The 14548-nt window shown below is 35.2% G+C and overlaps 1 protein-coding gene across 1 annotated transcript in view; it reads right to left on the bottom strand.

Annotated features, from left to right (window-relative positions):
- The window catches only part of LOC150078404 (uncharacterized), a 160563-nt gene that overhangs the window by 19563 nt on the left and 126452 nt on the right, over positions 1-14548 (bottom strand). The window contains exon 9 of the mRNA XM_090384554.1: positions 5483-5569. Within this exon, the coding sequence (XP_090240680.1) occupies positions 5483-5569 (87 nt within the window). The remainder of the gene's footprint in view (positions 1-5482; positions 5570-14548) is intronic.

The raw sequence follows: 14548 nt of genomic DNA, 5'->3' as shown, positions 1-14548 counted from the left end.
TTATTCTTCCCAAATCAAAGTGGTGGTGTGAGTAAGGGGAGAGAGAAGGAGATAATGGGCGTTATGCCAAGAGAAATTGTCCTGTTGAAACACAATATCCTGTGGTACAAAATCATAATGTGTTGGTATAACAGTGTTAATTAAAGATGTCACACATATCAAATCCCGAGTCCAACACAATACCACAAAAAAAAAAAAAAAAAAAAAAAAAATTAAAAAAAAAGAAGAAGAAAAAAAAAAGTTCATACTATCAGCCAACTACCATCAGGCTTCACAGCTGGGAGATGCAGTTCCTTTCAAAACTTTGTCTAGATCAGTGCCATAGACAATTCTTCAACCAAATGAAAATAATGCTTATTGAGAAGGCTGCACCTTAAAATGGAAATAGGAAACTAGTCAATTAGAATTAATCAATTTAGTTTTACTGTTATGTTATCAGCGGACAAAATGTTTTAAATGGCAAATAACACTGTTATTCTAGTTCAGTGGTGTCCAACCTACGGCCCGCAAATAATTTCTATAAGGCCTGCGCGGAAAGTGAACTAAAACAGCATTGATCGCCACTGCGTGTACAGGCATGCAAGCGTCCAGCTTGACTGTATCAAACATGTAAATGTGGTTCACTGCAGTGATATGTACGCCAAATACAGTTATGTATTTTCATATAGCTTGTTCATTGCATTGAATTAATTATTAATTTGTATTGAATTTAAAAAAAATCATTCTTAAAAATGTTCCAAAATGGGAAAATTGATTTGGAGTGTTCTGTTTTTGATCCAAGGTGGACTGAAGACTATTTCTTCATTGATTACCATGAAAAAGCAGTGTGTTTGGTGTATCAGGAGAATGCGAGTTTTTAAAAAATATAACACTGATTCCAATCATAAATCTTATGATCAACATAAAGGAGTGCTGTGAAAAGAAAAGTGTTCAAAGTTACAAAACGAATTAAGAAAACAACAAAACATACTGAAAACGTATCAGTCGAGGAATTTACGAGAAACAATTATGCGAAGAGTAGAAGATATTGGAAAGAATTTGTTTGAACAACTTTTGGAAAAAATAAAACAAATGAAATACTGGATGGCAATACTGATGTAAATGACACAGCCCAATTCTTCATCTTCATACGTGGAATTAATGATTATTCTGTACCAGTTGAAGATTTAGCTGATCTACAGAGTATGCACGGAACAGCTACAGGTGAAAATCTTTTTGAAAATTTTTGCAAATCTATCGAAAAGTTAGGATTAAATATTAAAAACCTGGTAGGAGTCACAACTTGCAGTGCAAAAAATATGATTGGTAAAAACATTGGGCTTATGGGTAGAATAACCAAGAAAATGATAGATATCGGAGCTGAAACTCTGATTGGAATTCACTGCATTGTGCATCAAGAAGCTCTTTTATGGAAAAGTATTGTATCTACAACACGTTACGAATGTGATTATTTCAACTTTAAATTTACAAGATCATATGGCCTTAATGTGGCTGTTGAAACATCACTGAAAGTTTCAACACAGAAAAAAGGAAACCAATAAAAACAACTATCAAATATGGAGTGACTGTTTGATCTTGCAATCCATACATACATTTCTAATCATTTAAATGCTCTTAATTTAAAACTACAAGGGAAAGGAAAATTGTTCTGATTTGTTTGGTGATATCAAATCATATCAGAATAAGTTATTATTTAAATCCCAATTGAGCAAGACAGTTTATTTCATTTTGAATGTTGTACTGAGCTAAGGGAGAAACATAATTCCAAAGACTCATTGCCTTTCGTTATTACAATTACTTTTTGACAAGTTTGAAAGTTAATTTTCTGATATAAAATCCCTTGAAAAAACATAAGCTTTTGTTTGAGAACCCATTTACTTCTATGGCTGAAAATTACAATCCCAGATTGCAGCTTGAAATTATTGATCTTCAAGCCAAAATATGATTCAAAAATAAGTATATAGACTGCAAAAATACACCATTTGAATTCTGCAAGGCTTTCCCATCTGAATATTTACTCCTAATAAAAGGAAATGCCACGAAAATGGCTACTTTGTTCGGATCAATGTATGTTTCCAAGCAGATTTTTTCACTTGTAAAATCAAATAAATATTTTAAAAGAAACAGAATACTGGGTGAGCATTTTTCTTATGAAATCCCCAAACACGGGAGGTATTAGAACCTATAGTAGCGTGCATGGGTTGGAGGTTGAGAAGACGAAAGAAGATATTTGCTGACATTAGACTTGAACTTCTGTAGACTGTAATTTTCAGGAAATACATACGAAGGAAGGTTGTTCCAAAAAAACGAAAGTTGAATGAATAAACGAGAAGATGAAAAGTTGGTTCTGTGAGTTTAAGTTGGACAGTAAATGGATGTTGGTTTGTGGTGGCAAGTGTTAGGACTGTTTTGAAAGAGAGAGAGAGAGAGAGAGAGAGAGAGAGAGTGAGAGTGGGAATTATATAAGCCAATTCAGAAGAACAGTGCCCATCTGTAGAAAAGGCATGCAGCATTAATGACTCATCTTTAACAGAGTTAGAGATGAGTCATTAATTAAAACTACCCTCTTCTGAATGGAATCTAGAAGCCCGAGAGAGATTTTGGGGGCACCACCCCAGTTGTGGGAACAATATTCCATGGTAGGGTGGATTTGCGATTTGTACAGAGTGAACAGCTGTTTGGAAGAAAAGTAACGTCGAGAGTGAAAGAGAAAACCAAGTTTTTTAGATGCAGAGGAAGCAATATTTGTAATGTGCTTGTGCCAAGAGGGATAAGAATTTAGGGTAATTCCCAAAAAAGATATATCATCTTGCCTAGCAATCGCAGTGTCATCAAAGATAAGCATAGGAGCAGAAGAATCCTTTTTGCGAGATATATATATATATATTTTTTTTTATGAAAATTCCAAACATGAAAGGTATCAAAACCTATAGTACTTAGTACCGTGCATGGGTTGAAGGAGAAGTATGGGGGGGGGGGATGCCGGAAACTTTGCTCTAGAGACTAAACATGGGTTTCACCACTTCAAGCCTCCAATAAGCAAAGTGGTGGTATTTCACCGGTTGATGAAAGTCATCTACCACCTAGACAGGACTGAGTTTTAGAAGGATTGAAATCAACTAACTTGTCTTTGCCCCACTGGAGATCGACATTTAAGGAATTGATTGTGGATATTTGAGAAGTTGAAGTTGATTGAGCAGGGCAAAGTTTTTCAAACTGGAAAGTGGAATGCAATGTGCTATCATCAGCAAAACTATGGATAGGATTTCCGATCGATGAAAGAAGGTCATTAATATACAAAAGGAAAAGAATGGCAGGAAAGAACTTAACCTTGGGGGACACCAGCATTAGTAGTAAGTCAGAAGACAGAGAGCCAGCTACCATCACCCTCAGTGAGCGATCAGAGAGAAAACTGGATAACCAATTACAAAAAAAAAAAAAAAAACACAGTTGGCAAACCATAAGATGGAAGCTTTATGCCAAACACGATCGAAAGCCTTTGAGATGTCAAGAGCAACTGCTTGTGTTCACCGAACTTTTCCATTGAATTTGTCCATAAATTGATAACATAGGCCAGAATATCACCTGTGGATTGACACTGACAGAATCCATACTTGAGATCGTTGATCAGATGGAAGGTTTCTAGATAGTTTAAGTGATTTCTCCATTCTTCTGAAACTTCCTTTTATGAGTAACAAGATATAGAAAATGTGACAATTTTTTCTCAAATCACTTTGTGCGGCCCGCGAAACAAATTTAACTTTGAATACGGTCCCCATGGGAAAAGGTTGGACACCACTGCTCTAGTTTATTACTATTTTTTAAAAATAATGTTTAACTTAAAAATATTAGGCAGAAATGCTTCACATAGTTCAAATTCAAAAGTAACAAATATAACGATCCCATGCTTCCAAATGAGACATGGAATCCAGTTCACGGTGAAACTAATTTATTGTATAGTGCATAAATAGGAACAGCTATATAATCTAACAGTCACTGTAGCCAAGTGGTCATGTAAGAGTGCACAAAAAAAAAGCATTTTTTTTTAAACAGGTAACCTTTGCATTAGGCGATTCAAGTATTCAAATCGCCTCAGCAAACAATATCTTAGAATTCAGCGAATGTAACCCACTATATTCTTATAAAAAAAGAATGTAACCCACAGCTGGGTTACATTCTGGATCAGATATTGGATCAAATCCCCCCCACCCCACAACACAGAATAATTTTACAGTACTGCAATATAATTACAGTGAATACTAACTGTGGTCAACAGAAGTAATTTATAAAAATATCATCATCAGCAGCAGCAAGAAAAAAAATACTTTATGGGAAGTATATAAATTTTTGTCAAACAACCTTCACTAGCAGCTGACTAATTCAGTCATAGTGGGAAGAAAGTAGAAAAATAGCTCTGCACTCTTCAATCCAAATTGACTCAATCCCACAGGTTTCAATCCACAGTTAAAAAGTCACCAGAAAAGCATACAGCAAAAGTGTTAGGCATAGATATGTGTTGCTCAGCTCTCTTCAAGTATTCTGAAAGAATGTTTTTAAAATACTTTATAGGTTAAGGCTATAACATGAAATTAAATTAGTAGTTTAATCTTACCATAATCTGTAGTTAATAATTCTTTTCAGGAAAGTTAAAAAACATCATGGCTATGTGGATAAGTGCCTATTCAAGCAGCAGCTTATTTTATCTGAGGAGTCACATGCCAGAGACCTTTGCCCTAGATGATTCTTTCCCTCTCCTTCGAGCACTGGGATTCCACTTGTTGGAATCCCACTTAGTGTAATTTAGATAGTTCCTGGAGCGCCTCCACGTGGCTAGGGATGGGCATCGGGATGCAGGTAGCTTGCTCCCTGCCTCTCGGCTGCTAAGACTCCAGGGCCGGCAAACAACAACCACCATAACACACACTTACACACACTTGCCGGCTATAAATAACCTACAGATGCTACAGCGGTATATAGGGGTAACCCTGGAGGCCAAAATCAATACAAGAATACCTTGTCCCTCTCCTTTGAGCACAATACCATAATTTTGGTTAGTGCAATAGCATCAAGCACCACATTTGTTAATGTACCACTATTGTTTTCTTAGCAATTTGAATTTTCTAGATATGATAATCTGTGGCCAATCTTTCAGCATTAACTGTGCCACCATGATAAAAGGGTTGAAGTTCTTTCACCTGAACTTTTTAGTTCTCTCATCAAATAAAGTGCAGTGCACTGTATTATTATATATTAAATTACTGTACAGAATAATAAATATAAAAATTGACTAAAGATTTAATTCCAGTGCAAAAGCTATAATAAGTCACTGTGCATGTCGGGCATAGCCTCTTTATGTACACTGCTGTAAGCAAAGTGAGTTTGCTTCTTAGTGCATCAATCTGCATGCCTACACAATATGACATCAGTGAACTAAGCAGCAAGCAGTGTACAATGACTAAATATTTAATAAAAACGAACCTACCTAAATCTTCATAACGTGTTCGGCAAAACTGTCGTCGTCCTCCAAAGCATAAATCTAGCTTGGGTAAGCTGGGATCATCATTTCCATCTACAAGAAAGATAGCATTAAAAAAAAAAAGTACAAAATGCATTTTTTAAATTGCCTGTTTATATGAAATTATCACTAAATTGAAGTTTTCTGATATTCTTTAAATACACAATTATGCAGTCCAACATTTGTGCACGTTATGACCACGTTTGAATATGCTATTCTGACATAAGTGAAGTGCTCATTAGCCAGGCGTGTGTGTGTTTTAGCACCTGCCCAATGAGAACTTTATTCGATTATTTGTTTATTTTATGCTTAGAGCAAAGTTTAGAAATTTTAAAATGTGCACTATTAAAATATTGTGTCTATAATTAAAAATAGACTCCTAGAATTGTATAGTATGGATTTCAAATTTTCAAGTTATATACATTTATTGCTAATTATTTGTGCACCTCAGGCATGTGCATGTCAAATTTTAAATGTTTTGCGCAATAATACACAGATGTAGTTAGTATATACATCAGTCACTGCATAATCAGTATGATATATAAAGCCCTATATTCCTAAGTTATTAACTTAACAGGAACAAGATTTTGCAGTGTTTTTTTATTACTACTTGAAGAGAAGTTTTTCTTAATGAAGATGATTCATTAAGAAAAACTTAGTGTGAAAAATGTGCTGAAATAGGCATTTCAGCACATCTAAATGAAGCAAATCTGAAACTTGTAATATTGCTATATTACAGAAGTTTTCATTTACAGCTTATGACTTACAACTGTCACCTTCCCAGCTGTCATAAAATAATTATATAAAATATTTCAATGTCACAAAAAAAAAAAAAAAACTATATAAAATCATGAAAAGAAAAATTTTTTTTTCTTTTCATGATTCAAAACAAATTCTTCCAATATTTTCCAACTCTTTTGACAAAGATTTTAAAAAAAGAATTTGTAAGAAAGGATCTTCACCACAAAGAATGAACTTACAAAATGTTTAGTTTCAAAAGGAGAGTGCTATGGCACATACTAAGCTTTCTATGAACACTTTAACGGGATTGTTTCTCATATTGTCTTGTTTTCGTAACAAATTGGCCACCACGAAAAAACAAACATTTGGCATAAATTCGTCTTTGAAAGTGGTAACAGTGACCCACACAGTGTCATTTATAAAATTGCATATGAAAAATTACACTCTGTCTAATCCATCTCTTGGTTATCTGCAGTCAAAAAAAGTCTTTTGTCGATGTTCTTTGTCTTCCAGATATTTCTGCAGACTCACCCTCTCATACACATGTTTAGTTACTTAATGGAAATTACTTCTGCAGTTTATTCTTGTCCATCTTTATAACAAGTGTCTAAACTCTTCTGTATTCCTAACTTATTGAAAATTGGCCCTCTTAAAAATCATTTTAAAGCCAGTGAGACACCCTCAGCCACATCAACTTATTGAACTGCCAGCTAATCTCAAGAAAGCCCTTTAAAGGCTAATTTCTGATCGCATTGACTCTTTCAACAAAATAACTGCTATTCTCAAAACCAATTTGGTTCCCAATATGGCGTTGGCAATGAGAATGCTGTAGTTTATTTAATTCAAGTAGCAAGTAAGTCTTAACAGTTTTTGACGACTTCAAGGGCGCTTTTGATTTCTTTTGGTGGGAAAGCACCCTCGAATTGTCTTCATCTTCTTAATTGCCCTCTTAATTTATTTCATTTAATTCAAAACTATTTCTCTGACTGGTTTATCACTATAGTTTCTAACTTTAAATCATATAAAACAAATCTTTTGTGGCTGTCCTCAAGGGTCCATTCTCAGACCCTTGATTTTGAATCTAGTCTGGAACCAATGGCTTCTCTGACAATTTGATAAATACTCTTCTCTAACTTATGCTGATGATCTAGTGTTGCTCTTCTATGGGGACTCTAGATATCAGCTTGAAACTAATGCGAGTCATGTTCTAAATAAATTCTATTCACTGGTCCACTCAGAATAAATTGAAATTTTCAAAAACCACAAGACAAACATGATTATTTTCAAAGACAAGCTATCTTTCTCCTGCTCCCTTCTAGTAAAAATTCATGGTAGTACTATTCCATTTGCTACTACAATTAAACATTTGGGTCTAATTGTAGTAATTTAATTATCAACAACAAACTAATAACATTTCTTCCCCACTTAAATGAAAAAGTTAAAAAATTTATCTCTCATTGTTACAGTAACACATCTAGATTGGGGCTTAAAACATGCCACCCTTAGAATATTATATAAAGCTCATGGGCACTGGCAGGATATTTTGCAAGGTGGTGCATGTGGGAATAAATTTTTTGTTCACCAATTTTCAAATACATGCAATATCTTAATTAAGTCAAGTTTGGCTGATTTACATGTATAGCTGAGCCAACATTTCGTGATCGGTGGGAGAAAGTACTGCGCATTTGGACAGAGTGAGAAAGAAAAGGATGCAAAATCTCGTCATTGGCAATGAAGATTTTATGAATGTAATTATATCAAAATTAGCAGAGAAGCCGAGAAGATTGCAATTTTTATTTAAAGATAATGGTGAAAATTAACGGGTTCTAATTCTGTTTTGCAAGAGTTATTTTAATTTTGTTCTTGTTTTGATAAATTATTTGAATTAATTTTTTTTTTGTAGAATTTGTATTGTTTTAATGTTTCAATAAATTAATGAAAATATTAAAAATTGTGTATTACATTGAAATCCAAAGATGCTGCCAATGCTCATGATAAGGCCATAGTCCTTTTAATTGTAGCAAGTTCCAAGTTCTGCTGTTCCAAGTTACTCACTGTCCAGGATAAATTAGGTACCATACAACAGAATTTCTTGCTTGTTCTCTTAAGACTATCTATAGTACTGTTACTACTACTACTATAGCCCTACAGATTATTTTGGGATTTATACCCTTTGATAGTCTTTTTTTTATAGGTATCAGCTTCTTTATAAGAAAAGGACTACCTTTAGATTTTGATGGCATCCACCTTGACCCTCATGCTCCTCCTAAAGAAGAAAAACTTCAGTGATGGAAAATTCTCTGTGACAGATGGCAATTACATTGGCAAATTTCCAAAGGTTTCACCACAATAACTTATATTCCTGATATATCCTTTGTTAACCAAAAGATGATCACATGGTTTAGTTTGCACCAAAACTTCTTTTTAACCTATCGTGGTTCTTTTAACCATAAATTTTTTCATTTTAATTTACTTACCTCTGATTTATGCCTTTGTGGCTTACTCAAGGACTCAGTCCATGTTTATTTTATTGTCCTTTTTATTATGATTTCGGGTTTCAACCTTTTGACATTGTTGGCCCCATCCCTCTTAGTCAAGATTTCACATTTCTTAATAATGAAATTTTTTTGAAGCATTCAAACCTTTTCTGATCTGGTTTTTCATAAATGCAAAATTGTAATTTCTTCACCCTATTCTAATATTAATCAGTTACAATATTTACCTTGTTTCCTTTTGCAATAACCTCTCTCTCTCTCTTTTTTTTTTTTTTTAAGTATCGTACTATACAATTTATGGTGAAACTTACTTCTTGTAAATAATGTATTATACAGCAGACCCTCAATTTACCGGGATCGGATTAACCGGGACACTTTAAGACTCCAAATAAAAAAAATAAACCAGAAATCATAAAATTCAAGTAACAATTAGAATAGGTATAAACATATTTTGCAAGTCGTAAATAAGCGACAAGAAGTGGCGTTATAAGTCATCATTGGGAGATTAATGTGCCTATATAAAAAAAAAAAAAATAAAAAAATAAATAAATAAAATAAGCAATCAATAATGACGATCATGGCACATACACAAATTGCTCAAGTGAGATATGGAGTAACAAGCAAGAATGAAGAGATGATTCTTAAAATTCATTTTTTTTATATGACTGAAGATTTCAGTGGAGGGGGGGGGGACACACGTTTCACCATAATAACGTAAAAACCCACAGAATTCCAGTTATCGGTATTATCGCAAATGCAATAATAAGATAGTTTACTACCCATTTATAATGAGTTGCACTAACAGAAAAGCCCAATAAACCAGAAAGTGCAAACTGTTTTTATTGTTTTATGGCAGTGACCTCCAGAAATGTGCTTTAGTAAAATGTGAGCTTGCATGGGTGATAATAATGTGTTTCCACCTTAACTGCATGAAGTTCTGTACAGAAAATTTCATTTTGACCATTATCATGGTGCCAACTAAGAGAATAAGTGACAGTGGTACTAGTAAATCTACCAAGAAAAGGAAAGCAATCGATTTGGATCAGAAAATGATAATAATAAGGATATATGAAATTGGTCAAACATTAACAAGTATTGTGCAGAATTCAGATTTGTCGGTGTCAACGGCAAGCACAATAATAAAGGAGAAAGACAGAATACAAGAAGCAGTGAAGGAGCCTGCACCAATGAAGTTAACTATAATAACCAATGCTACAAAATACATATCAGTTTTTACAGTACAATAACATGTGTTTTTTCTTCCTTTTATGTTTTCTTATGTGCCACTTCACCACTATCCCCAAATAAAGTTTTTAATTGAACTAATTAAAAATATATAAATATTTTTCTTCATTCGTCTGAGGATATTGTGGTTTTTGTAATTTTGGTATATCAGGGATATAGTAGAAATAGTTTATTAGTCGTTCCCGAGTTATGTAAGAACTCCTGGAAGTATCTCTTACATATGTCGGGGACTAACTGTATTTTTGGATTAACTGGGAAATCGATTATATGGGATTTTTTTTTTTTTTTTTTTTAACCATCTATCCTGGAAAATCAACAGTCTATTGTGTTTATATTGAGATCATGGATATCTTGGTCTCTGCACAATTCTTTTATAGAGACAAAATCTAAATTTTGCTTAACTTTTGTTGTTCTATTGTTAAGCAGCTTGTCTTAGCCATATTTGGTACTTTTTTTTATGTATACATTACTACCAATATAATAATTATCTTTATAAATAGGTTACCTTGCACAACAAATTCTATACTGCATATTAATTTTGTGCAGTCATATTTAATCCTGTATATACAGAAAGTATATTGTTAAATTTTCTGATTCAACTGAAATTAACTTTGGCCTATGGATATCTCAATGGACTCTGTACTGTTAGAGAAAGTAGTAACCTTCGTCTGTGTCAGCTGACTGCTGGACAATGTTACTAAACTCACCTTCCAACTGTGGATATTCTCCATGAACTTATTGTACTTTTATAGACCAGGGGTCAGCAACCTGCGGCTCACGATCTGCATGCGGCTCTTTGAGCATGTAACTGCAGCTCTTTAACTTTTAGCCCACGTGAAGTACAATTTGAAATGGAGTTAGAGGACTTAAAAATCAAGGACATATATGAGGATTTAGAGAGGCAAAAGGCTGCCCTTGCAATTCTACATAAATGGACGAAGATAGATGATTTGAAAAAGCAAGACCAAATTGTATTCAGTGCGTGGAGTAGCTTACTGGACACGTATATAAATTTGAAAATATTTGCATTTGGACTTCACTCAGTTGATTCAGCAAATTTCTGCGGGCAAATATTTTCGAACATGAACTATATTAAAAATAAATGGAGAAACCGTCTGAAAAATGAGTCTCTCGGCATGTTTAAAGATGAAAATTACGGCATACTCGCCTGACGCTGGAGACTCGCTCAAGAAGTTCAGCAGCAAAAGTCACATTAATTTGCACCTAATTGGATGTTTGTTGCATTTTTTTATTAATAAATAACATTTCAAAAAATATATATTTTTTAATAAAACACCTTCCCACTCTATTCCATATCTTAAAAAACTTCCCCACCCACCCCTCCCAGCTTGAGCTGAGGTGCGGCGCTTCGGATTCTCTCTCTCTCTCTCTCTCTCTCTCTCTCTCTCTCTTTGCCAATCCCTGTCATAGACTGTTCTCTTGAGTCATTTATTCTTGGTTTATTTAAACTTTTTACTGTTTTACTAATATTGTATGTGATTAGTATTTTCTGTTTATCTGTATTTTGATGAAGTCTGCCACTCGTTATTTGCTGTATCTTTAGGAAAAATATTTTTAAACTAAATCCTTGTTAATGTTATTTTATTTTACTATTATTGATAATTGTTTATTTTCCCCTCAGGATGAGGAAAAAAACTGTAGATCCAGGCTACATGTTAGATCCTTCATCTGTAGATCCAGGCTATATCAGTCGGTTCTACGTTGTTAATCATCTTTAATCACTTCATTATTGTGTCTCCTTGGTGTCTCTGACTACCCAAGGAGACACTATATTTATAGTGTCTCCTTGGGTAGTGATCACAGGTTACTTGTTGGAATTTTAAGATTCCCTAAATTGAAGAGGATCAAAATAACAGGAGAGAGAAAACTAAGGGTGTGGAAGTTGAAAGAAGAGGGAAAAGGGGCGATGTTCAGAGAAGAGTTCAGGAAGGTTATACCTAAGACAGTGGTGAATAGCATGGAATCAGAATGGAAAGCATTCAAAGACTGTATAGTAGGACTGACAGAGCAGGTTTGTGGAAGGACAAGCAATATAAGGAGATGGAAAGAAACCCCATAGTGGAATGATAGGAAGAGAGAGGCTGTGAAAATCAAGAATAATGCATTCAGGACCTACTTTCAAAACAGAAATGATTAGAATAAAGAGAGATACGAAACCATGAAAAGAGAGGCTAAGAGGATAGTTAATGAGGAGAGAAGACCGTGGTTGGAAGCATGGAGTGAAACTCCACGACAAGATATCAACAGTAATAAAAAGACGCCGTATGGTACAGTGAGGAATAGAAGAAGAGAGAGTGAACAGAGCAAATCCTTGATGGATGAGAATGAGAACCTACTAAGCAAGGATGAAGAGATAAGAGAAACAAGGAAGAAGTATTTTGAAAATCTGTTGAATGTGCAGGACAGCCAGCAAAAGGGGACAAAGGCAGGTTGACCATAGAAGAGGGGATGGAAGAGAAGATATGGAGAGAGAGCAGACAGACTTGACATGGAATGATGTAGTTCAGGCATGGAAATACATCATGACAGGTAAGTCTGCTGGTATGGATGAGATAAATGGAGAGATGCTACAGGCAGGACAGGGATAGCATGGACATACAGACTGTTCCGTAAGATCTGGGATGAGAGACAGGTGCCGAAGGACTGGAAAGAAGGTTTGATCATCCCATTGTTCAAGGGGAACAGGAAAAAGTGTTCCAATTATAGAGGCATCACACTGACATCACATTTCTGTAAGCTGTAAGAGAGAGTGTTAGAGCAGAAGATAAGAGGAACGATTGAAAATAGGATGGCCGAGGAACAGTATGGCTTTAGGCCTGGCAGATCGACGATGGATCTAATTTTCTACATCAGGCAATTTCTGGAAAAGTGTTATGACCACAATAAAGAATTATGGATGGCATTTTTGGATATAAAGAAAGCGTTTGATGCTGTAAAGAGAGAGAGAGTGTGGGAGGCTTTGAGAAACTTGGAGGTAAAGGAACATCTTGTGGAGAGAATTGAGAATATATGCACCAATACAGTGAGCAAAGTAAGAACAGTGATGGGGTCGACGTCCTATCACCACTACTATTCATAGCTGTCACGAATGTTGTACAATGTAGAGTGGTGGAACAACTTGGACAGGACCAGATGAAAGTCATGCTCTTCGCAGATGACCTCTGCATATGGGGAGAGGCAGGGAACAAGTGCAACAGCAAGTTGATATATGGGTTTGTATGGCCAATGAATTTGGACTGGTTTTTCAGTCAAGCGAAGAGTGAAGTAATGGTTCTAAAGAGGAGCGCGAGCTTGATGGATACATTACAATGGAAGGCAAAGAGCTAAAAATGGTTGACATCTTCAAAAGACTGGGGTGATAGACAAAGAAATAAGTAGAAGGATACAAGCGGGCAGGAATTTCTATAGGCAGACGAGATCTGATCTGGAACAGGAACATACCACTGAAGTGTAAGAAGGTTATATATCAGGCCTATTACATACCAATTCTGACCTATGCATCTGAAACTTGGACTATGAAGAAAAAGGATGAAAGCAGAATTCAGGGGGGCAGAAATGAGATTTGTGAGGAGCATAGCCAGAAAGACAAGATGCAACAAAATCAGGAATGATGTGATTAGGGAGAGAATTCAGGTTGAAAAACTCCAGAATAGGATTGAAAAGTCTAGTTTGAAATGGTTTGGACATGTCAAGAGGATGAAGAGGTGTTAGCCAAGAAGAATGCTTGATTTACAATTAAGGGACAAAAAACCAAGGGGGAGACCAAGAATGAAATGGCAAGACATGATAAAGACCAATGTCGTTAAGAGAGAGGAGGAAACTGGAGTGAAATCAATGATGGAGAGAAGTACACAGACAGGAATGGAGGCTTCATACGTCGACCCGTGGAATAGCAGAACGATGATATTATAAATTTGCTTCCCCTGAGCCCTCTCTTTCCCCATTTTTTTTTTTTTTTGCTGGTGTTCTCAGTCTGGGCCGGTGGGAATGTAGGATTGTTTGTCTGTTTTCAAGTTAGTGCAATTGCATCATTTCCGTACATAGCCAACTAATTAAGTAGTTATAAATTGGCATCATTAAGTATATCTCATATTGTGAATACCTTCACAACGAGTTGCCATGATATTGCACTACCTTGAATAAGTAACACTCCATAGGAGAAGACTATTGTTACTTATTCTCAGCAGATACCATCACCCATACAGCACCGTTTAGGAGCTTTTTGGCTCCTAATCAGTGGGTGGGTGGGCAGGTACCTTGGTGCTGCAATGATGGCAACCCAGTTGCGAAGTATAAATCCACAATATAAGAGATGCCTGATGGTGTGGAGTAATTTAGATAATGATATAGTTTAGAGCTAAAGCCTCAGGTTATGTAAAGAGTTAACTGATGTACAAGTTAGTGCAATGTCATGGCAACTCGTTGTGAAGGTATTCACAATGAGATATACTTAATGATACCAATTTATAATTACTTAGGTAGTTGGCTATGTACTGAAATGATGCAATTGCCCTAACTTATACATTAGTTA

The sequence above is a fragment of the Mastigoproctus giganteus genome, chromosome 11 (assembly GCF_048544385.1).
Source record: "Mastigoproctus giganteus isolate SK-2022 chromosome 11, ASM4854438v1, whole genome shotgun sequence".
Taxonomy (NCBI): domain Eukaryota; kingdom Metazoa; phylum Arthropoda; class Arachnida; order Uropygi; family Thelyphonidae; genus Mastigoproctus; species Mastigoproctus giganteus.
This window is presented reverse-complemented; position numbering and strand designations above follow the sequence as displayed.